This window comes from Neoarius graeffei, chromosome 19, assembly GCF_027579695.1.
Source record: "Neoarius graeffei isolate fNeoGra1 chromosome 19, fNeoGra1.pri, whole genome shotgun sequence".
Classification (NCBI taxonomy): domain Eukaryota; kingdom Metazoa; phylum Chordata; class Actinopteri; order Siluriformes; family Ariidae; genus Neoarius; species Neoarius graeffei.
This window is the reverse complement of record NC_083587.1, coordinates 33,302,232-33,327,896: the sequence shown is the minus strand read 5'-3', so window position 1 is coordinate 33,327,896 and position 25,665 is coordinate 33,302,232. Positions and strand designations below refer to the sequence as shown.

The following is a 25,665-nucleotide window of genomic DNA, read 5'->3' as shown; positions in this document are numbered from 1 at the left end:
AAACACTAGTCATGATAGTTATGATGAATATGTCATGAAAATGGGAATAATGGTTACAGGTTAACTGTAACACATAATTTGTAACGGAGTATGTGGGGGTAGGGATTTTAGGGGTTTAAGGGCTGTTTCTTTTTCCAGTAAGCCCATGTTAATGATAAACTCACTGATTTATTTGCTGTGTGTCAATGCTGGACATCTAAGTTGAGAAACACACAAACACACAGTCAACAGCAAACAGGCAAACCAAATAGCAAACTTCCTAGCAGTTCTTGTAGTGCAGTAAGTAGACACAAAACTTGTGTCTTTATCTAATAAAAAGGTAAATATGTGTGCAGGTATGGTGCGTGTGTGTGTGTATTTTTCTCTGGTGCTCTTGTTGGGTTTTAGTCTCTGGGCACCCGTGGATGGAAGACGAACTCGATACAAGCCAAAAACAAAACCAAAAACAGATCAAAAGCCTGTTGAGGAGATCGCTCCAGCTCAGAATGTTGATATCAGTCAGGTATGATTTTAAAAAATCTGTCTTTTCACTTCCTGTAACAGTTTGTTTTGAATACAACCCCAATTCCAAAAAAGTTGGGACGCTGTGTAAACTGTAAATAAAAACAGAATACGATAATCTGTAAAACATGGAAACCCGATATTTCATTGAAAATTGTACAACCCCGATTCCAAAAAAGTTGACTCTAATTTGACTATAATTTAAGTGAATATCTGCAATATGGACAAACTGATCCCTGAGTCTGCTAAATTATATATACAACCCCGATTCCAAAAAAGTTGGGACAAAGTACAAATTGTAAATAAAAACAGAATGCAATGATGTGGAAGTTTCAAAATTCCATATTTTATTCAGAATAGAACATAGATGACGTATCAAATGTTTAAACTGAGAAAATGTATCATTTAAAGAGAAAAATTAGGTGAGTTTAAATTTCATGACAACAACACATCTCAAAAAAAGTTGGGACAAGGCCATGTTTACCACTGTGAGACATCCCCTTTTCTCTTTACAACAGTCTGTAAACGTCTGGGGACTGAGGAGACAAGTTGCTCAAGTTTAGGGATAGGAATGTTAACCCATTCTTGTCTAATGTAGGATTCTAGTTGCTCAACTGTCTTAGGTCTTTTTTGTCGTATCTTCCGTTTTATGATGCGCCAAATGTTTTCTATGGGTGAAAGATCTGGACTGCAGCCTGGTCAGTTCAGTACCCGGACCCTTCTTCTACGCAGCCATGATGCTGTAATTGATGCAGTATGTGGTTTGGCATTGTCGTGTTGGAAAATGCAAGGTCTTCCCTGAAAGAGACGTCGTCTGGATGGGAGCATATGTTGCTCTAGAACCTGGATATACCTTTCAGCATTGATGGTGTCTTTCCAGATGTGTAAGCTGCCCATGCCACACGCACTAATGCAACCCCATACCATCAGAGATGCAGGCTTCTGAACTGAGCGCTGATAACAACTTGGGTCATCCTTGTCCTCTTTAGTCCGAATGACACGCCGTCCCTGATTTCCATAAAGAACTTCAAATTTTGATTTGTCTGACCACAGAACAGTTTTCCACTTTGCCACAGTCCATTTTAAATGAGCCTTGGCCCAGAGAAGACGTCTGTGCTTCTGGATCATGTTGAGATACGGCTTCTTCTTTGAACTATAGAGTTTTAGCTGGCAACGGCGGATGGCACGGTGAATTGTGTTCACAGATAATGTTCTCTGGAAATATTCCTGAGCCCATTTTGTGATTTCCAATACAGAAGCATGCCTGTATGTGATGCAGTGCCGTCTAAGGGCCTGAAGATCAAGGGCACCAAGTATGGTTTTTCGGCCTTGACCCTTACGCACATAGATTCTTCCAGATTCTCTGAATCTTTTGATGATATTATGCACTGTAGATGATGATATGTTCAAACTCTTTGCAATTTTACACTGTCGAACTCCTTTCTGATATTGCTCCACTATTTGTCGGCGCAGAATTAGGGGGATTGGTGATCCTCTTCCCATCTTTACTTCTGAGAGCCGCTGCCACTCCAAGATGCTATTTTTATACCCAGTCATGTTAATGACCTATTGCCAATTGACCTAATGAGTTGCAATTTGGTCCTCCAGCTGTTCCTTTTTTGTACCTTTAACTTTTCCAGCCTCTTATTGCCCCTGTCCCAACTTTTTTGAGATGTGTTGCTGTCATGAAATTTCAAATGAGCCAATATTTGGCATGAAATTTCAAAATGTCTCACTTTCGACATTTGATATGTTGTCTATGTTCTATTGTGAATACAATATCAGTTTTTGAGATTTGTAAATTATTGCATTCCATTTTTATTTACAATTTGTACTTTGTCCCAACTTTTTTGGAATCAGGGTTGTACAAAGACAACATATCAAATGTTGAAACTGAGAAATTTTATTGGTTTTTGAAAAATTTATGCTCATTTTGAATTTGATGTCAGCAACATGTTTAAAAAAAGTTGGGACAGGGGCATGTTTACCACTGTGTTGCATCACCTCTACTTTTAACAACACTCTGTAAACATTTGGGAACTGAGGAGACCAATTGCTGTAGTTTTAAAAGAGGAATGTTGTCCCATTGTTGCCTGATATACAATTTCAGTTGCTCAACTGTTCGGGTCTCCTTTGTTGTATTTTGCACTTCATAATGCGCCAAATGTTTTAAATAGGAGACAGGTCTGGACTGCAGGCAGGCCAGTTTAGCACCCGGACTCTTGTACTACAGAGTCATGCAGTTTTAATATGTGCAGAAAGTGGTTTGGCATTGCCTTGGTGAAAGAAGGAAGGCCATCCCTGAAAAAAAAATTGTCTGGATGGCAGCATATTGCTCTGAAACTTGTATATATCATTCAGCATTAATGCTGCCTTCCCAGATGTACAAGCTACCCATGTCATATGCACTAATGCACCCTCATACCATCACAGATGCTGGCTTTTGAACTGTGCACTGATAACAAACCGGATGGCCCCTCTCCTCTTTAGCCTGGAGGTCGTGGTGTCCATGATTTCTAAAAAGAATTTCTAGTTCTGATTCGTCAGACCTCAGGACAATTTTCCACTTTGCCTCAGTCCATTGTAAAAGAGCTCAGGCCCAGAGAAGGTGGCGGTGTTTCTGGATATTGTTTATATCTGGTTTTAACTTGCATTTGTGGATGCAGTAATGAACTGTTTTCACAGACAATGGTTTTCTGAAATGTCCCTGAGCCCATACAGTGATTTCCACTACAGACACGTGTCTGCTTTTAATGCAGTGTCACCTGAGGGCCTGAAGATCACAGGCAACCAGTGTCAGTTTTCAGCCTTGTCTCTTGCATACAGAGATTTCTCCAGATTCTCTGAATCTTTTAATGATATTATATACCATAGATGATGTGATCCCCAAATTCTTTGCAATTTTACATTGAGGAACGTTATTCTTAAATTGTTGCACTGTTTGCCCATGCAGTCTTTCACAGAGCAGTGAACCCCTCCCCATCTTTACTTCTGAGAGACTCCGCCTCTCTGCGATGCTCTTTTTATACCCAATCATGTGACCAACCTGTTGCCAATTAACCAAATTAGGTTTTTTTTTAACATTACACAAATTTTCCAGTCTTTTGATGCCCTGTCCAAACTTTTTTGAAATGTGTTGTTGACATCAAATTCAAAACAGGCATAAATTAAAAAAAAAAACAATAGCATTTCTCAGTTTCAACATTTGATATGTTGTCTTTGTACTATTTTCAATGAAATATAGGGTTTTCATGATTTGCAATTATCGCATTCTGTGTTTATTTACAGTTTAGACAGCATTCCAAATTTTTTGGAACTGGGGTTGTAGTTTGAAACGTTCACTTTCTCCAGTACATGTGAATATGTGTGCACACAAGTATGGAGACATTTGAGAAGACTGTAGGCTTGAAAAATGCTTTTGGCTGCATGATAGTTTTTTTTTTTAAATAATGCAACCTCTGAAAATCTAGTATACACCATCAGATACTGGTTTAATTAAATAGATTTTCTGTCCCAGTTGAGTGGAAAGTGGTATCTGCTAAGTGTGGCATCAAGATGTAAGTACCTTTTAGAGCATGGCATGAAGGTAGAGGGCACCTACATAACTCTGACTCCACCTGTCTCGCCCAAAGCACCAATCCAAGTCAGCACCTTCACCAAACTGTGAGTACCTGCATTAATAATAATAATAATAATAATAATAATAATAATAATAGGTGTTGAATTGAAGGTGTTTCTATAACAGCAGCTCTGACAGTAGTTCTAGCTGCAACATGTATATTAATCTGCTTGTTCTCATACGTTATGATTTCTACAGTAATAATTCGTATAGTGGATGCTCCACATAAATGGATTGAAAAACATGTAATTGTTGATATGGTGAAGTTTTTACATTTTTTGGAAGGAGTCTCCAGTATCAACACTTTGTTATGCTCAGAGATAAACTTCTAAAGTTTTCCAAAATTAGAAAGTCTTTGCACTTTGTGAATTCTTGGTAACATGACAAGCCGTATTTTTTTTTTTACTTTAAGAAATTGAAAACTTCAGGAGATAGAAAAAATAGAGGCTGAGAGACTGCTTATATAGCTGCTATAGCTTAAGTGAAACAGGAACTAACTTGCTGTGTGGATGTTCCATAACATTAAACATGACTAAATGAATTATATATATATATATATATATATATATATATATATATATATATATATATATATATATATACTGCCTAAAAACAAAGCATATGAGTGTATGAGCAAAATATTTGCAAGGGCACAAAATCATTCTGAATAGAATAATAATATTATAGCACCATGAATGAATCATCGAATTGTGTAGCGTAGTGTATTTTGCATCAATAAATTGCTGCATTGTCTTCTGACAGTGACACCAATAATGTGATACGTATCACAGTTATGAATACATATTTATTCCTTTCTTTGACATGACATGCCATGCGCCAGAAACAACACCATGACATTTATTATGGTGTGACTCTGCTGGGTGCCTGGTGGACAGCAGTGAACCAGCGCTTTCACTTTACATCAGTACTGTACAGTTATGATTGGCTATTTTCTGACATAAGAACTCATGGATATTGATCTGGGGTAGGTTTAGATTGTCTAACATTAAGGAAAGATGCTTATCATTGCTACTGAACTATACAATAATTATGTTTTCAAGAATTTGTAGAGTAAGAAATTGTTCATGTAAAAAAGCATACAATGCAAAGATACATTGCCCGCTATGAAAAAAACAGTAGGATTAAAAACCTTCAGGGGGAAAAAACTACTGGAAAACATCCTCCTCAACTAAATGCACCATAAGAGCTTCAAGGGTTCGAGCTGCAAACTTGATATGTCAAACAGTTGTCTGGTTACAGCTGTCAACTGTCCAATAAGCTAGCGGACTAATAAAACTGTTTTAGCTAGTTTTATATGAAAATATTGTGAATATTTTCCGTAAAATGTGTTAGTAATTAATCCCACGTTTTTGTTTTTTAAAAGCAAATTAAAAATAAGTGCTGGATAAAAACCCATCTATCTTATGTAAATAAAGATACAAATTTTGATGTCTGGTGGTCAAGTGTTTATGAGACACATTGCCTTGCACTTACGATTGGGTTCCCTGGGGTGGTACATGTACGGATGTCGCACAGTCGCAAAAGCCATCAAAAATCAGGTCAACGTATTACCGTTTTCTCTTTAGTATGGAGCCACTAAAAAGATTGATGTGCTTTAATTAGTACAGATTCTAATGATTGGCTAATTGCTGTGGTATCAGAGAAATAAAACACATTGTTGAAACATTATTGGAATATTTTTGGAAAATTGTCATTACACCACCCTGTCACTGATTATTTTCCTATAACAGCATTATGTTAGTTTTTGTTCCTTATATACCATGCACTATTAATGGATAATGGATCCTTTTGGATCATGAGATTTGGTGTAATCTTTATCCTGAGTCTTGGATTTGAGACACTGACCATTCATTCTTTACTTGCAGAAGCTGAGCCGAAATATACAAATATAGCAAACTATCATCACTGTGCTCTCTAAAAGACAATGTGTAGGGAAAACATTATTCATTTTCCTTCTGTGGTGTGTATTTGTGAGTGAAAAAGCTGGAAATATGATATGATATTGTAGGTTAACTTTATTTTTCCAACCGTGTCTGTCTGTGCATTGTAACCCAAAAGTCTGACGATGCCAGTTTCATGCATTTTGTTGGTAATTAAAGAAAACATTAAAATTGTTTTTTAAGTTGTGCTGATGAATTTTGTACAAGATAACCCATCCATCCATCCATCCATCCATTATCTGTAGCCACTTATCCTGTTCTACAGGGTCGCAGGCAAGCTGGAGCCTATCCCAGCTGACTATGGGCAAGAGGCGGGGTACACCTTGGACAAGTCGCCAGGTCATCACAGGGCTGACACATAGACACAAACAACCATTCACACTCACATTCACACCTACGGTCAATTTAGAGCCACTAATTAGCCTAACCTGCATGTCTTTGGGGGAAACCGGAGCACCCAGAGGAAACCCACATGGACATGGGGAGAACATGCAAACTCCACACAGAAAGGCCCTTGCCGGCCTCGAACCCAGGACCTTCTTGCTGTGAGGCAACAGTGCTAACCACTACACCACTGTGCTGCCACACAAGATAACTATGGACGTGAAATAACAATGATTAAATGTTCAACTTCATTTTCAAGTCATATCTAAGATCGTTCATGCTGAGTTCATGTTGAGTTTCTACAAAGAAATCTCTCTATTTATCAAGTGTTAGTAGAAGGTTCAATAGTACTTCAGGAGTTTGTAGCACTTGACTGTTAATAAGACATCCATGAACTTAATGAACCTTCATCAACAAGTTTAGTTCTCTTTAGTCGGCTGGTGATATTGCAGGTGACTAAGTTGCTTTGTCAGCTGGCTGGGTGCAAGGTCCAGAGTATGACCAAAATTGATCTATTCCAAGTCTCATATTATTTTCTGACCCCTCAAATTATTGCAGTTTCTGCACTTAAGCAGACACGTCAGCATTTCTCCCACACACATATTTTGAATGCATGGCTCCTGAAGGTGGACCAAGAGAGACACAGGTGTAGGGTTCTCATTCTCATCTCATTATCTCTAGCCGCTTTATCCTTCTACAGGGTCACAGGCAAGCTGGAGCCTATCCCAGCTGACTACGGGCGAAAGGCGGGGTACACCCTGGACAAGTCGCCAGGTCATCACAGGGCTGACACATAGACACAGACAACCATTCACGCTCACATTCACACCTACGGTCAATTTAGAGTCACCAGTTAACCTAACCTGCATGTCTTTGGACTGTGGGGGAAACCGGAGCACCCAGAGGAAACCCACACGGACAGGGGGAGAACATGCAAACTCCACACAGAAAGGCCCTCGCCGGCTCCGGGGCTCGAACCCAGGACCTTCTTGCTGTGAGGCGACAGCGCTAACCACTACACCACCGTGCCGCCCCCAGGTGTAGGGTTATGGTTTTTAATTTAAAAAAAAAAAAACACTTGGGGGAAAAAAGCCAAAAGGGCTGGAGAGTACTCAGTGTATACAGGCAATGGTTCAGCTGATCGACAAATGAGCAAAAACTGGACAAGGTAAATGAGAGAACAATCAACAGGCAGGGGTATATATGGAGGATATTACATGGTTGCGTGAATATATGAAGTTTATCTTCAAATGATGAATATATTCACGAGTAAGCAAAGCAAATGAGTGATATATTTTTCAACATGAGAAGATAAACTTCATATCTTCACGCCACAGTGTAATGTTCTATATATGACATGGACACATCCACAAAAAAATACGCAAGTTAATCAAAAGAATTTACATTTTAAACTGGTTCCCCATTCAGCAGGAAAACACTGGGAGTGATGTCATCAGAGTGAAATATCGGGAATTATTATCCATATAAGACACATTTTTGATGGAATAAAAACATGCGTTCTATTCCCTTTTAGTGGGTTTCATTCATTTGGTTTGATAGCATGCAATATTGTTATCATATCACTTATCCTACGTGTATTACATCACTCTACCCAGTAGTGAATGAGCATTGAATATGGTTTACGATATTGCATGGTTGTCAAGACAACATGACATCACATGTCGGAGCTGATGCAAATATCCAGTGAGAGAGATTTCTGCTGCACATGCGCAGAAGTATTTCTTTGTTCGTCTGGAAAGACATGTTGAACACCCGAAAGGCTACCAGAACTCATTAGATTTTCTTCACACATATTCACAAGAGAAAAACATACCAATGGACATCGAAAAACTGGAAAAGAGAGTGTGTATGTATTATAATAATAATAATAATAATAATAATAATAATAATAATAATAATATTGGCTGGCTTTTTTTCATGGTATATCAGATATATTCCATTCAGCTAGCACAATATTGAACTCATCTTCGACTCATTCAAGATCATGCCAGCTGAATGGAATCTATCTGATATACCACTCAATGCCAGCCGATATTATTTAAATATGTCACTCGGATCCGTGATGTATTTCGTCTGAAAAATGTGAGCTTTTCAACACAAATTCAACAAGCCACAATTTCATAATGCTGGAAAAGTCTTCTAATACCAGTAATACTAACAATCATAATAATATTTGATGTGTTCATGATTAGTTCTTTATAAAATAAAAAACTTTTATAATTACTACATAAGGAATAAAATATAATAGGGAATGTTTTTCTCAGAAAATAATCAATGATGCGGTGGTTTGACTTTTATCATTTTATCCTTTTCCGATTACAGCAATGTCCCAAAGTGCTCTTATACCACAGCAGTTTGCCAAAGATTTTTTCTTTCTTAAATTCATGAACAACATGTCTCCTTACAGAAAACACCATATCAACAGTTAGATACTTTGGTAAATATCAATTTGTGTTTCAGTCTATTTTTTGGTCAACTTAGATTAGGTGGCATGTCCACCCTACAAATCCCTGTGAATGAGCTGTTATTAGAGAAATGATAACAAATTAGAATGAGCTTATTCATATAAAAGTGTGATTTTAATTATTGCTGGAACTCCTCTCAAAAATCCTACTTTGAGTACACCATAATTCTTCTGTGAAAAGCAGAACACTTTATAAGCTCTTTCCTTCTTTTTTTTATTAGCAATTATCAGTGTTGGGAGATCAAACAGAAGTACGAGACCACAGGGAGTCTGGGCCGATTGCTACTGAGAGGTGATGGATTATGAAATATTTTTCTTTTTAAAAAAGATGCATGCAGACACAAACCTGAAGACGAATAGTTATTATTGAAGCATCATGTGCATATACAGGTGATGTTCCTTCAAGGTTCAATCCTCAGTTGCTTACATACCAAAAATTCCTTTACAGTTTTACAGACCCAAAACATCTTACCTAGACTTCTAACCCAAGGTTAGCACATGGTTTCCTAGAGGCACTTCCAAACATATTCCAGTGCTCAGTATATACCCAGTGAGGAGGTTTTCATTAACATGAGTCTTGAGAAATGTTTAACTTGCCCCAGTGACTGAAAATTTCAATAAAAATTCCATACCTTAATATCAAAAGGTAAGAACTATAATGAAAAATCATATATGCATTTTCCAGACCATCCCAACTTTTTCTGATTTGGGGTCGAATATACAGTATACAGTGCCCTCCACGATTCTTGGCACCCCTTGTAAAGATTAGTAAAAAGGGTTAGAAAAAAACTCACTTTTGATGAAGTCACTTCATCTCACACTGAAAAAATGAGAAAAACCCAACCTTTAATTGAAAGAAATGTATTCAGAGAAAAACAAATACCTCATCAAGAAATAATTATTTTCAATAAAAACACATATGCCACTATTATTAGCACCCCTGGAAATTATAGTGAACACAATGTAACTGAAGCAAGTTTCCAATTTAAATTGTACATTTTTGAGTTGATTGGAGTGTGTAGGAGCTTTTGAGCTGGAATCCATGACTTCCTGATTAACTGAGGAACAAATATGAGGTGACACAGAGACCAAATTCCCTTCGTCATCCATCAACATGGGAAAGATAAGAGAACACAAACCAAAAGAAGGAGAAATGTGTCAACCTTCATAAGTCAGAGAATGGTTATAAAAATATATATATAGCTACTCATACTGAAAATGTCATTTTCTACTGTTTTTTTTCTCTCCGTGCTTCCATGGAAGGCGGCCGCATTTTCTGTTCTCCCTCTGCCTCCTTTTTTTCCCTGCTTGTGCTTCTGTGTCTTGTCTCGTCTGCTGTACTTTTTGAAGAGACTCTCCCTGCATTACTTTCTTAACTAAAAAAAGCATGGAATTGATAAACTGGTCTCCTAACGAAATTGACACAGTTTTCTCGACGAGAAGTTTGGATTTGGGGGAACCCGTCTGTCCTGCCGGAAAGTTTGCGGCTGGTTACACGATGGATGCGTGGGAGCAGTGGCGGGTCGTGTGCCTGGCGATTCTTTCTGTGGAGGACATTGAAGATATCTACCTATTCGGAACCATGATTACAGGACTTTTGCTGATTGGATTAGGCATTGCCCTGGTTTATCAAGGAAATCAGACAACGGTGACAGCTGTTCAAAGCCCCACAAAGCTGCCCGATATGATTGGAGTGGTGGGCAAAGCTGTTGGCACTCGGACTGTGGACATTCAGAACTTTAACCACAAAATGGTTGTTATCTCAGAGCAGCTTTCAGCTTTGCAAGGAATACGTTTTTCGGAGATCAATTTGAATTTCAATAGAATGGACGGAATGGACAGATATGGAAGAGCGGTGTGGACATGCAAAGACTGCATCTGGAAAGACCAAACAATTCATATCTTATCGACATTTGGCTCCCTGAGACAGCACCAGCCTTGGTTCAGGCCGTTGCTGAGGCAATATTTCCCCCTGAAGGTCACTGCCGGGAGACACTCTCGCATTCCTTGCATTCCTTCTCTAACTTTCCGCGGTCACCATTTTTACCCCCAGTGTGACAAGCAGGTGCGTGACCAGCGCCTTCATGGCTGCAGGAGCGGACGGCTGCTTGCTTGTGCTGGATTACCTCCTCCCCTCCGCCCCCCCCCCTTACCCCCTACCCCTGATTCCCCCCCTCAAGTCCCGTGTTTAAAGTGTACTTTTGTTGTTGTTTGTGTTATTGTGTGCTTGTGCGGAGGTTTTTAAATGCTCCCACACTGTACTCCTGACAGGAGCATAGTGGGGGGTGTTCTTTTTTCCTCATCTTTCCTCATGTTACTACTGTGTTTCTTTTCTTTTATCCCTGTCTTCCTGTCTTGTTCCCCCTCTGTAAGGACAGGTTGATGGTCAATTTCACTGGTAACAGTGACAGTAAAGGGTTCATTCATCATTAGAGCAATAATAGGTCATATAATAGATCTCAGCATCCTGAGATCAAGATGCTGACCTCTTCTGCTCCTTGGACCTTCCTGATCCATCCTGATGCCCTACGTCTGGCTGGAGTCTCATCACATTGCTCCTGTGGAGGACGGCCTCATATGAACAGTTGAAAGTCACACTTGGAAGACACTCTGGACACTTACAGTAATGCTTTTATGGCTGAGGACTACAGTTGACTTGCTAACTTTAGGACTGCAGTTGTCATGAACAGTTTTGCACTCAAGTTTCAATCAGTGAACAGTTTATAAATTCAACAAAACAGACTTCATGCTAAAACTGTTAAAAATGTTACAATCACATTGTCTGTTATCACCCAGATGAGGATGGGTTCCCTTTTGAGTCTGGTTCCTCTTGAGGTTTCTTCGTCATGTCATCTGAGGGAGTTTTTTCCTTGCCACCGTTGCCACAGGCATGCTCATTGGGGATAGACTAGGGATAAAATTAGCTCATGTTTAAAGTCATTAAAATTCTGTAAAGCTGCTTTGTGACAATGTCTATTGTTAAAAGCGCTATAAAAATAAACTTGACTTGACTAATAAAAAAGTGGACACCAACTGGAACTATTACAAACTTGCCTGGAAGAGGACCGAAGTTTATTTTGCCCCCATGTACAGTGAAGCAGAGGGTAAGAGAGGCAAAAAAAAAGATCCCCAAGGATCACTGTAGGTGTATTACAAGAAAAAATTAAATCTTGAGGTTTCCAAATCTCCAAAACCACCATCAGACTCCACCTCCATGCCAACAAATTATTTGGAAGGTTTGCCAGAAAAAAAGCCTTTTCTGTCAGTTAATCACAAATGTAGGCACCTGAGGTTTGTGAAACACTACTAAAACTTTAATTGGAACTGTGTTCTGTGGTCTGATGTAACAAAAATGGAGCGTTTCAGCAATAAACACTCAAGGTGAGTTTGGTGTAAAAAGAAGGATGGCTATAATGAAGGGAACCTGATCCCAACTGTAAAATATGGTGGAAGTTCTGTGATGTTTTGTGTGATGTTTTGATGTTCTGTGGGCTGTTTTTCCTCCAAAGACGCTGGAAACCTTGTTAGGGTACATGGCATCATGGACTCTATGAAATACCAGGACATTTTAAATCAAAATCTGGTTGCCTCTGCCAGGAAACTAAAACTGGGTTGTCACTGGATCTTCTAGCAGGACAATGATCTGAAGCATACTGTATGTTCAAATCAACCATGTTCGATGAGCACAGAACCAAGCTTCTGCCATGGCCATCTCAGTCCCCTGACCTGAACCTCATTGAAAACTTGTGGGGTGAGCTGAAGAGGAGACAGGACAAGAGAGGGCCGAGGACTCTGGATCATCTGGAGAGATTGTGTAAAGTGGAATGTCTCAGATGGCCTGCTCTGTATCTCCAACCTTATAAAATGTTATAGGAGAGACTCTGTGCTGTTTTACTGGCAAAGGGAGGTTGTACAAAGTATTAAATGCAAGGATGCCAATAATAGTGGCACTTTTTAAAATAATTATTTATTGATGAGGGATTTGTTTTTCTCTGAATAAATTTATTTCAATTAAAGTTTGGATTTTTCTCTTTTTTTCAGTGTGAGATGAAGCGACTTCACCAAAAGGTGGCTTTTTTTAAACCCTTTAACACAGAACTGCTATTATAATGAGTATTCTTTGTATTATTACAGCAAAGATACCATTGAAAAACACTGAGATCCTCATTGTGGACACAGACTACAACTCTTATGCCATTTTACTCTACAAGAGGAGGGACAAGCGCACCTTGAAACTCTACGGTATGTCACAAAGCTTTTCCTACATACATTTTTTAACCCAGGATTGGAGTGGTGGATCAAGTGAGTATATATTAGTGCAATATGACGAGTGAATAATGACCTTAATTAAACCTTCTATGTGTTAAAGGACGCTCCCCAGAGATCTCTTTAGACATTGTGGATAAATTTGAAGCCATTGCAACAAAACAAAATCTAGGCTTGGAAGTTATTTTCGAGTTTCCTACGTACGGTAAGTGCATTTGCTGACCTAATAAGAAAGCTTATCTCAGTGATTTGAATCGTTTTATTTTCAATCACTGTCATTTTCAGGGTTTTGTCAGTCTGCAGACAAGGACCACACACTTGGTAAGAGTGACACTTTTCTATCGTTACCATACCTATAATAATGATTATAAAGGACCCTTCACCCTGTATAAGAATTAAAGATTAACAAATGAAGATAAGACATAGGGACCAGATAATAGTTCACAACAGTTGCACTTGAGAATAACTATTGTCGCTTATTTTCTCTGTTCCAGTAATAACCTGAGCAGAACTGTCTTTGTGATAGATGTCTGTGGATACAATGGCTTCATCATAACCATGAGCACAAGAAACAATCTCAGACATGTGGTAGAAATAATAAAGATGGTCAAACTCATAATTTCTGAGATTTGCTTGGGGGCGGGCATTAATCACAGAGAAAGATTTTGTGCTTAAAATGAAACAATTTTCTTCAAACTTTAGTAATACAGCAATGCTGAGGTTATAAATTTGACAAGGGGTAAGCTGATAAAATGAGGCCGAATCAGTGATGTAATTTGAGGTGTGTGTGCTGGATAAAATTAAGCATGACGGCCTTCCTGGACAGAAATGTGAAATATTAACCCTGCAAAATTCGGCTTGCTAAAATAGTCTCTTTATTTAGTATATCTCAGGTACACAAAATGACCAAAAGTATGTGAACACTAATACTGAACATCCCATTTCAAAACCATGGGCGTTAACATGAAATTGGTCCACCATTTACTGCTATAACAGACTCCGGTCTTCTGGGAAGATGTTTCACTAGACTTTGGAGTGGGGATTTGTGCTCATTCACCCACAAGAGCACAAGAGGTTGGGACAGGAGGTCTGGCACAAAATTGGTTTTCCAGTTCATTCTCAAGGTGTTCAGTGGGGATGAGGTCAGGGCTCTGTGCAGGAGACTTGAGTTCTTCCTCTCCAACACTGGCAAACCATGTCTCCCTGGATCTCTCTTTGTGCACAGGGGCATTGTCATGCTTGAACAAGTTTGGGCCTCTTCATTCCAGTGAAGGAAAATTGTAACGCTACAGCGTACAAAGACATTCTTGACTATAGTGTGCTTCCAACTTTGTGGCAACAGGTTGCAGTCAGGTGTCCACATACTTTTGGCCATACAGTTTATGTGAGTATGATGACTCAGTTGTATTAAAAAATTGTTGTACCTTAACAAATTTAATTACTTTTGTTAAAAATACTCATAGTACATATTATATGTAACATACATATAATTTTTTAACACATGCAGAAAACAAAAATTGGGCTTTTAGTTTTAAAAGGGCTTCTAAGCAGAACCACTTTTGGAAGCTAGAACCCTTAATGCCTTTTCTTATATTCAGTTGTGATTCTCTCTGTTCATTCAGTAACCATCACATGTTTGTTTCAAGTCAGTGGGTAGAACTCAGTTCTGCAGTGTCTCTACTGTGTACTTAGATTAAACTTTGCCATGACTGTAAGTCTCATCTCATCTCATTATCTCTAGCCGCTTTATCCTTCTACAGGGTCGCAGGCAAGCTGGAGCCTATCCCAGCTGACTATGGGCGAAAGGCGGGGTACACCCTGGACAAGTCGCCAGGTCATCACAGGGCTGACACATAGATACAGACAACCATTCACACTCACACTCACACCTACGGTCAATTTAGAGTCACCAGTTAACCTAACCTGCATGTCTTTGGACTGTGGGGGAAACCGGAGCACCCGGAGGAAACCCACGCGGACACGGGGAGAACATGCAAACTCCACACAGAAAGGCCCTCGCCGGCCCCGGGGCTCGAACCCAGGACCTTCTTGCTGTGAGGCGACAGCGCTAACCACTACACCACCGTGCCGCCCTGACTGTAAGTCATTTTGGTAAAAAAAACTATCAGCAAGATAAATGCAGACATATTTAATTGTTTAAATTGCATCTTCTCATGCCTTCAGGAAAAGAAAAAGAATAAAACTACACTAATTCAGCACTACAGAGAAAGTCCTCTGTTCTGTAGACTTTCCTGTGATGAACAGCTTGGCTGGAGAAAGCTTCACCATATCAGTGAACGAGACCGTCAATGATGGTGTAGCTTCCTCCAGCTCTGTCTTGTCCAGAAGGAACGATCTAAAGTGGGACACCTTGCGCAGTAAATGTTGCAAGCTATATACACTATATACAAATTACAGTGGTGCTTGAAAGTTTGTGAACCCTTTAGAATTTTCTATATTTCTGAATAAATATGACCTAAAATATCATCAGATTTTCACACAAGTCCTAAAAGTAGATAAAGAGAACCCAGTTAAACAAATGAGACAAAAATATTATACTTGGTCATTTATTTATTGAGGAAAATGATCCAATATTACATATCTGTGAGTGGCAAAAGTATGTGAACCTTTGCTTTCAGTATCTGGTGTGACCCCCTTGTGCAGCAATAACTGCAGCTAAATGTTTCCGGTAACTGTTGATCAGTCCTGCACACTGGCTTGGAGGAATTTTAGCCCATTCCTCTGTACAGAACAGCTTCAACTCTGGGATGTTGGTGGGTTTTTAAACTCCATTTTATGGGCGTTTGAAAATTTTGGGTGACTCATCACACCAAACCAGCCTCAGCAGTATTCACCTCAAAGCGAGCAAAGAAACACTTAAAGGTAGACTGCCTTTCAGATTTTCCCAGTGTAGGTCATAAAAAGAATTTTCCCTGACACACAATTATTTTTTTGGTGGACTGAAAACTACTGAATTCGAATCACATACTTCCAATTTTATTCGTTTTTTTTTTTTTAATAGAACAATTAATTAATTTAGGGCGGCACGGTGGTGTAGTGGTTAGCGCTGTGGCCTCACAGCAAGAAGGTCCAGGTTCGAGCCCCGTGGCCGGCGAGGGCCTTTTCTGTGCGGAGTTTGCATGTTCTCCCCGTGTCCGCGTGGGTTTCCTCCGGGTGCTCCGGTTTCCCCCACAGTCCAAAAACATGCAAGTTAGGTTAACTGGTGACTCTAAATTGACCGTAGCTGTTCCTAAACTGCTAGGATGTTTTCACTGAAACTCACCCAGAAGACTCTAAAGACATATTCCAACAAGAATTGTTCACCAGGTGGCGCCACCTGCCATGGATGCGGCTACATAGGGGTCATATACAAAAATCACTACTCCTCCCACAGGATTGATCGGATTTCAAACTCACAACAGTGGCTGGTACAAGCTCCAGCCTCATGGAGGCTATTTTTTTGCGATGCATTAGTAAACCTGTTATTTGAATTACAGCTGGAACAACTATCAAAGCTGTTGTTCTCAAACTTTAATCAACCCCTTCTGATTAATCAGATTTGAGAATTCAGCTGCTCCAGGGGTAGAACTAAAAAACTAAAAATAAAAAAAAAACTGCTCTGAGAGCACAATATCCCCTGCTGGCAACTGTGCCATAACTCTGGTAAAATGCAACTGAACTGAATGAAACTACAATATGCATATTACCGACATATAACAGAATCCTGTCAAGTTTCGTGAAATTCCTCCAAAAATTGTAAGAGGACTTGATTTCAGAAGGTGAGTACCCTTCCTGGGACAGACGGACGGAGATCGCCACGACATTGTACCCCTTTGGGCCTTTTGGCCAGCGGGGGATAAAAAACTTTTTGCCAAATTACATGAAATTCCTCCAAAAATTGTGAGGGAAGTTGATTTCAGAAAGCAAGCACACCTTGATCAAATTGCCAAAGTATAAGTTTGTTAATAATCAAGGGCATAACTCTGGTAAAATTTGCCCAAATTAAACAAAATTTCAATATGTGTACAACTGTCATATAACAAAGCCTTTTGCCAAGTTTGGTGAAATTCCTCCACACACTGTGAGAGGAGTTGATTTCAGAAGAACGTACACCCTCATGAAACCGTCAAAGTTATTTAATCAAGGGTCAAAACTCTGGCAAAATTTTCACAAAATAAAATCACAATATGCGAATTACCATCATACAGTGGTGCTTGAAAGTTTGTGAACCCTTTAGAATTTTCTATATTTCTGCATAAATAAACCTTAAAACATCATCAGATTTTCACACAAGTCCTAAAAGTAGATAAAGAGAACCCAGTTAAACAAATGAGACAAAAATATTATACTTGGTCATTTATTTATTGAGGAAAATGATCCAATATTACATATCTGTGAGTGGCAAAAGTATGTGAACCTCTAGGATTAGGAGTTAATTTGAAGGTCAAATTAGAGTCAGTTGTTTTAAATCAATGCAATGGCAATCAGGTGTGAGTGGGCACCCTGTTTTATTTAAAGAACAGGGATCTATCAAAGTCTGATCTTAACAACACATGTTTGTGGAAGTGTATCATGGCACGAACAAAGGAGATTTTTGAGGACCTCAGAAAAAGCGTTGTTGATGCTTATCAGGCTGGAAAAGGTTACAAAACCATTTCTAAAGAGTTTGGACTCCACCAATCCACAGTCAGACAGATTGTGTACAAATGGAGGAAATTCAAGACCATTGTTACCCTCCCCAGGGGCGGTCGACCAACAAAGATCACTCCAAGAACAAAGTGTGTAATAGTCGGCGAGGTCACAAAGGACCCCAGGGTAACTTCTAAGCAACTGAAAGCCTCTCTCGCATTGGCTAATGTTAATGTTCATGAGTCCACTATCAGGAGAGCACTGAACAACAATGGTGTGCATGGCAGGGTTGCAAGGAGAAAGACACTGCTCTCCAAAAAGAACACTGCTGCTGGTCTTCAGTTTGGTAGAGATCATGTGGACAAGCCAGAAGGTTATTGGAAAAATGTTTTGTGGACGGATGAGACCAAAATAGAACTTTTTGGTTTAAATGAGAAGCATTATTTTTGGAGAAAGAAAAACACTGCATTCCAGCATAAGAACCTTATCCCATCTGTGAAACATGATGGTGGTAGTATTATGGTTTGGGCCTGTTTTGCTGCTTCTGGGCCAGGATGGCTTGCCATCATTGATGGAACAATGAATTCTGAATTATACCAGCGAATTCTAAAGGAAAATGTCAGGACATCTGTCCATGAACTGAATCTCAAGAGAAGGTGGGTCATGCAGCAAGACAATGACCCTAAGCACACAAGTCGTTCTACCAAAGAATGGTTAAAAAAGAATAAAGTTAATGTTTTGGAATGGCCAAGTCAAAGTCCTGACCTTAATCCAATCGAAATGCTGTGGAAGGACCTGAAACGAGCAGTTCATGTGAGGAAACCCACCAACATCCCAGAGTTGAAGCTGTTCTGTACAGAGGAATGGGCTAAAATTCCTCCAAGCCGGTGTGCAGGACTGATCAACAGTTGCCAGAAACGTTTAGTTGCAGTTATTGCTGCACAAGGGGGTCACACCAGATACTGAAAGCAAAGGTTCACATACTTTTGCCACTCACAGATATGTAATATTGGTTCATTTTTCCTCAATAAATAAATGACCAAGTATAATATTTTTGTCTCATTTGTTTAACTGGGTTCTCTTTATCTACTTTTAGGACTTGTGTGAAAATCTGATGATATTTTAGGTCATATTTATGCAGAAATATAGAAAATTCTAAAGGGTTCACAAACTTTCAAGCACCACTGTATAACAAGGCCTTTTGCCAAGTTTCGAGAAATTTGTCCAAAAATTATGAGAGGAGTTGATGTCAGAAGCACACCTTCATGAAATTGTGAAAATACAAGGTTGTTAATCAAGGGCCACAACTCTGGTTAAACTCGACCACATTGAATAAAATTACACTATGCATACTACCGACATATAACGATGCCCTTTGCCAAGTTTGGTGAAATTCCTCCAAAAGTTGTAAGAGGACTTGATTTCAGAAGAAAAACACACTCACGACATTGCCAAAGTATAATTTTGTTAATCAAGGGCTGTAACTCTGGTAAAATGTGACCCAATTTAACGAAATTACAATATGCACAGTACCGACATATAACAAAGAATCCTGTCAAGTTTCGTGAAATTCCTCCAAAAATTGTGAGAGGAGTTGATTCACCCAAATGAGGATGGGTTCCCTTTTGAGTCCGGTTCCTCTCGAGGTTTCTTCCTCATGTCGTCTGAGGGAGTTTTTCCTTGCCACCGTCGCCACAGGCTTGCTCATCGGGGATAGATTAGGGATAAAATTAGCTCATGTTTAAAGTCATTAAAATTCTGTGAAGCTGCTTTGCGACAATGTGTATTGTTAAAAGCGCTATACAAATAAACTAGACTTGATTTCAGAAGCTTCCCGGGACGGATGGAGGGACATCGCCACAACATAATCCCCCTTCGGGCCTTTTGGCCAGCAGGGAATAAAAAGGATCTCTACTGAAACTGGTTTAAACTAGAAATCCGGATTTTAATGATTGTGGATGTTTTGTGCTTTTGCGATTTCTGATATCAAACATTCACAAAATTTCAGATGTGTTCTTGATCTTGCAAAAAAGAAAAGGGAAACGTCAGACACAAAATAGTCTAATTTTTTAATAATTCTGTATTTACAAAAGTTATGTATGTACACAACATCTTTTAGAATATACCGATTCAAAGTTATACATTAGATTTAGAGAGAATCATGTGCATCTTTCCTCTACAAGTTTCTAGACAAGAGACCGTGTTCGGGCCCCTTAAGATTATTCTGTACTTAAAATCTATTTCAGAAGCAGGCAGCTTAGATAGGTAGAATATGAAGGGCAGCTGTCTACTGATGGTCTTTAGTCAGACACATCACGCTGACATGTCATGATATATCTTCTGACCTGTGATAACTTGTGATATAAATACTTTATATCTTGCATGTAGGTGATTTAGTCAGTCATTAATGGTTTAACAATAAACTTTCACTCAAACGCAAGCCACACACACACACAGCTGAAAACTGCCAAATTTAACTGCTCAGTCATGATTCCAATATTAGTGGACTAAATAAATAGACAAATTAGAATAATTATTTATTTATATACGAGTGCCTAGTTTCTCTGATAACTCATTTTTAGCATGAGGTGAAGGTGGTATTATTGCATTATATGACCAAAACCCTTTTGCTAGCATGTTGGGTGTAATATACTGTAGCAGGTCAAACCATGTCATTCCAACAATCAGGATCATTACCATATTGTCCAGAAAGGCTGTATCCAATCTGATCTGATGTTTTCAAATCCAAATCAGTCTTGTTCATCTGGACTGTGTGATGATAATGACGCTAAACAGGGAAAAATAAATGATCTTGCAAAAGCCGCTGCTAATGGAAGATGTTTGACTTAAGATCAGATGGAACTGGTGCATCCTGACAACTGCTAGCTAAAAGTTTATGCTACATGTCGACTGCTTCCTGAAATGGAGACATTTTCAATCGATACGTAAAGAGCTTAGGTCTGCTTGTGATTCATCGATACTCTGGTTTCAATTCTAAGATTTAGAGCGTAAACAAAGCTACTATACAGTGGTATGAAAAAGTGTTTGCCCCCTTCCTGATTTTTTTTTTCCCCCCACATTGGTCACACTTAAATTTGTTTGACCTGAAACATTTAAATATTAGACAAAGATAAACACAAGTAAACAAAAAATGCAGTTTTTTAATGAAGGTTTTTATTATTAAGGGGGAAAAAATCCAAACCTACATGACCCTGTGTGAAAAAGTAATTGAATAAAGCCATTTCTAAAGCTTTGGGACTCCAGCGAACCACGGTGAGAGCCATTATCCACAAACGGCGACAACATGGAACAGTGGTGAACCTTCCCAGGAGCGTCCGGCCGACCAAAATTACCCCAAGAGCGCAGCGATGACTCACCCAAGAGGTCACAAAAGACCCCACAACAACATCCAAAGAACTGCAGGCCTCACTTAAGGTCAGTGTTCATAACTCCATCATAATAAAGAGACTGGGCAAAACTGCCTACATGGACGAAAACCACTGCTGAGCAAAAAGAACATAAAGGCTCGTCTCAGTTTTGCCAGAAAACATCTTGATGATCCCCAAGACTTTTGGGAAAATACTCTGTGGACTGACGAGACAAAAGCTGAACTTTTTGGAAGGTGTATGTCCCATTACATCTGGCATAAAAGCAACACATCATACCAACAGTAAAATATGGTGGTGGTAGTGTGATGGTCTGGGGCTGTTTTGCTGCTTCAGGACCTGGAAGACTTGCTGTGGTAAATGGAACCATGAATTCTGCTGTCTACCAAAAAATCCTGAAGGAGAATGTCCGGCCATCTGTTTGTGACCTTCAGCTGAAGCGCACTTGGGTTCTGCAGCAGAACAATGATCCAAAACACACCAGCAAGTCCACCTCTGAATGGCTTAAGAAAAACAAAATGAAGACTTTGGAGTGGCCGAGTCAAAGTCCTGACCAGAATCCGATTGAGATGCTGTGGCACAACCTTAAAAAGGAGGTTCATGCTCGAAAACCCTCCAATGTGGCTGAACTACAACAATTCTGCAAAGATGAGTGGGCCAAAATTCCTCCACAGCGCTGTAAAAGACTCATTGCCAGTTATTGCAAACACTTGATTGCAGTTATTGCTGCTAAGGGTGGCCCAACCAGTTATTAGATTTAGGGTGCAATCACTTTTTCACACAGGGTCATGTAGGTTTGGATTTTTTTTCCCTTAATAATAAAAACCTTCATTTAAAAACTGCATTGTGTGTTTACTTGTGTTATCTTTGTTTAATATTTAAATTCTTTTGATGATCTGAAACATTTAAGTGTGACAAACATGCAAAAAAAAAAAAATCAGGAAGGGGGCAAACACTTTTTCACACCACTGTAGATTCATTTTACTTCAGACCAGTCTGTCTATTAATTTGAATTTGTGCAAGAAACCCCTGTCTATAATTTAAGAGAAAAATCAAGTGTGAGGGTTTTAAAAATGGCAAGAATGTGCCTTAAAAACAAAACCAAACCACAAGACCGAGAACATAATCCTCAAATTGATTTCAAGTCAAATTCTCCGCATCACGTTTGTTTCATGACCCCTTTCTGTTGGCAGTGTGTTCAGTAGACATGGGCTGTTATAGAACACGATGCAATGTTTAGCACAGACGCCTCAGACCACCGTCAGCACCCCCGTGATCCTGCCTCACGCAGCATGAGGACCGAAGTCTGCCAAGGTGGGTTATATTTATAAAGCAATTCAATGTACTGCACAATAGTTTGATAGAAACGTAAATCCCTCTGACTGAAAGGCATATTTCACCCGAATCTCCACCTGGTCTGTAGTGTACGTGCGTTTAACAAACGATTGAAGAATTTCCAGCTACTAAGAAAAGAACAGCTGACTGCTTCAGGCATTTTATTCTTCACAGACAACCGTGATTGGCTCGTGTTGCTATGATTGACAGGGGACAGAGAGTATGCCATCTCGAACTTGTGCTCTCAAGCCTTTATTTTTAAAATGTTGGAGCTTTGCCTCAAATTTCAGAATCAATTCTGTTCTTTTCTCAGTACTGGGAAATGTCAAAACACCCTTTTGTGGTGAGCAGACGCATACACTACAACTGTGGTGCATATGTGTATTCCATTACCTGCTTTGAATACACTTGATAATATGACCATACCTAATGTTACACACACACCCACACACACTCCTACAGAACAAGGCATTGGAACAGAAGGATTAGGAAAAGGAACAAAAAAAAAAAAAAGGAACATAGTGATAGGCAACGTTGGGGCACTATCTCTACACTACACATAATCTTGGTGTTAGCATGATCGATGTGACTAAACAAGAAGCCGCTAAAAGGAGGACTCTGGTAGGGGTGTGCGATGTGACGATATGGCATCAATATCATGATCAATGATGTCACTATACTTTTTAATTAGCAAACTGGTCACTACTTGATCAAATGTACTGTTACTTGCAGTAACGGGTCGCTGACCTGACTGGATGTTAAAATCTGTTCTAATCGATTATCCTTTTCTTGGAAAATTCATTTTAGAAACACTGAATTAAAAAAAAGAGTTACTCAGTTTTTACAGTTACACTATTAGCCAAATATCTTAAACTAAAAATCGTGATGCAATTTTTTTTTTTTTTTGCCACATCGCACACCCTGTACACTCCAGTCGGGTTGTCTAATGTCACACAGATGCCATCATGTCTTTGTGATGGCGTGCGATGTGCTGGTTTTTCTCTGATGGCCTGCGGAAACCCTTGGAGCAGAAATCGCAGCGGTGTGGGTAATCCTTGGTGTGGATGGAGATGACGTGTCTCTTAAAGCCAGAGGCGTCTCCGGTGCTGTAATCGCAATACTGACACTGATACACCCTCCGCTCCCTGTGCACTTTGGCCAAAACCTTTTTCCCTCCATGAGCACCCAGAACAAATGCCTTCTTCAGGCCTTTTTTGTCCGAGAATGGCGTTTGCTGTTGCGTTTCTTTGGTGTGGACAGAGAGGATATGGCGGCTGAGCACGAACGGATCTCCGATCCTGAAGCTGCAGTGGCGACACTGGTGCAGTTTTTTGGCCTTGTGAGCGGCCGAGTGCTTTTTGAGCTCAGATGGCCGGTGGAAGCCTTTTCCACACGTGGCGCACTTATGTGGGTATTCTTTAGTGTGAACGGAAATGATGTGGCGTTTCAGGTCACTGGAGTTGGAGCTGCGATGCTCGCAGTGCATGCACTGGTGGCTCTTGGCTTCCTCCTCGTGCGCGAGCGTGTGCTGCTGAAGCTCCTCGGGATCAGCGAAGGTCTGGAAGCAGCGCTCGCACTTGTGCGGCGTCTCTTTGCTGTGCTTCGTCTTCACGTGCGTCTTCAGGTTGGAGGAGTCGGCCGATTTGTAGCTGCAGTACAAGCAGGAGTATGGCTTTTCCCCAGTGTGAGTCCTCATGTGCTTCTTGAGCTCAGAGGGGTGCCGGAAGCCCTTCCCGCACTCCACGCAGATGTGAGGGAAGTTTTTGCTGTGCACGGCCAGTAAGTGCCGGTTAAGAAGCCCCTGCTCGGCTGTTTCGTAATCGCAGAACTTGCAGCTGTGCATTTTTGTCGCGGGTGGCGGAATCTGCAGCTTCGGCTCTCTGTAATGGTGCTGGAGTCGGTGGGAGAAGAGTGCCGCCTGCTGGTGGAACTCCTTGCCGCACACCTCACCCTCAAAGGGTGCACTCTTGCTGCTCAGCGTGTGGATCTCCATGTGATTGTGGAGGCTGGCTTTCTTGTTGGTGGTGAAGTCACAGTCTGTACACTGGTACTTCTTCTTGTTTATGACATCCTGGTGGTGGTTCTTGGTGTGGCGCTTCAGGAAACCTCGCGATTTGAATTTCTTTCCGCACAGCATGCACGGATACACTGTGAGAGGCTGTCCATATGGACCAATGATAATTGCTGATGAGGGAAACACAGAGAGAACTTGTGAGAAAAACAATTAGGAATAGAATTCACAATGGCTTTTCACACAGGACGTGACAAACACTTGTTTCCTCATATTTTCACTGAGGCAGCCGGCCCAGAGAAACCATCGCACTTTCAAGCTAAAAAAAAAAAGTTTCTGAGGTTGTGGTGTGTGTTGGCGCTGGCCAGTGAAATGCAGGAGTGTATCATCCAGGGATGACAGTGACTGTGTTCGATAGTTAATTCCTGCTAGATAATCAATACTACAGCACAACTGCATTTTCAGTTCGATAAACAGTTTGCTAACGGTCATCTAGGCAGCTCAGTTGGGCTACACTAGAGCTTCCTTTTCCAGTAAGGATGGGACCTTAGCAAAGATAACCATGAACACTTCACCTAACTGAGTTTTGCTCCAAAATCCTCCGATTTGAGGTTGATGCTGCTGCTCCTGATTAGTCTGGTTAACACCAGACCATATCACAAGTGAAATATGGTCTGGAATCCGCCTATTGAATTTCTCGTAGGGGAGGTGTGGTTTACGATTGTCAACGGCTGTTTATTGGACGTTGCGAATGTCTATCATTTGGCGTATACGTAGCCCATGGCCAATCATGGCAGTTGTACCCGGTGACGTAGTTAGAGCGACGAAGAGGCAACTCTTGATAGCATTTTCCTGCTCTGGACCAAGCTGTGCCGCAGAAATCCCGAGATCGCCTGCCTCCTTTACCTGGTCTTCCACCAAGGCAGTCAGCGGCGAGACTACCGCAACGACCGGGGTTTGGCTAAACCCCATCTGCTGAGCCACTAAGGGGGCTAGTTGGTAAATGAGACTTTTACCAAACCCTGTCGGGAGCAAGGCAAAGGCATCCGTCTTCGTGTCAACGAAAGACTGTAACGCCAAACGCTGTT

At 40.2% G+C, this 25,665-nt stretch overlaps 2 protein-coding genes across 2 annotated transcripts in view; one reads left to right on the top strand and one right to left on the bottom strand.

The window, feature by feature from the left end:
* Positions 1-325: 325 nt before the first annotated feature.
* On the top strand, positions 326-13,721 carry c8g (complement component 8, gamma polypeptide). Its single transcript, XM_060900584.1, has 7 exons — positions 326-502; positions 4,019-4,164; positions 9,172-9,242; positions 13,085-13,192; positions 13,320-13,421; positions 13,502-13,543; positions 13,711-13,721. Exons 1-7 carry the CDS (start codon positions 326-328, stop codon positions 13,719-13,721), a joined length of 657 nt encoding a protein of 218 aa, XP_060756567.1.
* A 6,179-nt stretch (positions 13,722-19,900) lies between these two features.
* zfx (zinc finger protein X-linked) overlaps positions 19,901-25,665 on the bottom strand; it is a 19,065-nt gene continuing 13,300 nt past the window's right edge. The window contains exon 8 of the mRNA XM_060900005.1: positions 19,901-24,750. Coding sequence (XP_060755988.1) covers positions 23,516-24,750 — 1,235 coding nt within the window. The 3' untranslated portion in view covers positions 19,901-23,515. The remainder of the gene's footprint in view (positions 24,751-25,665) is intronic.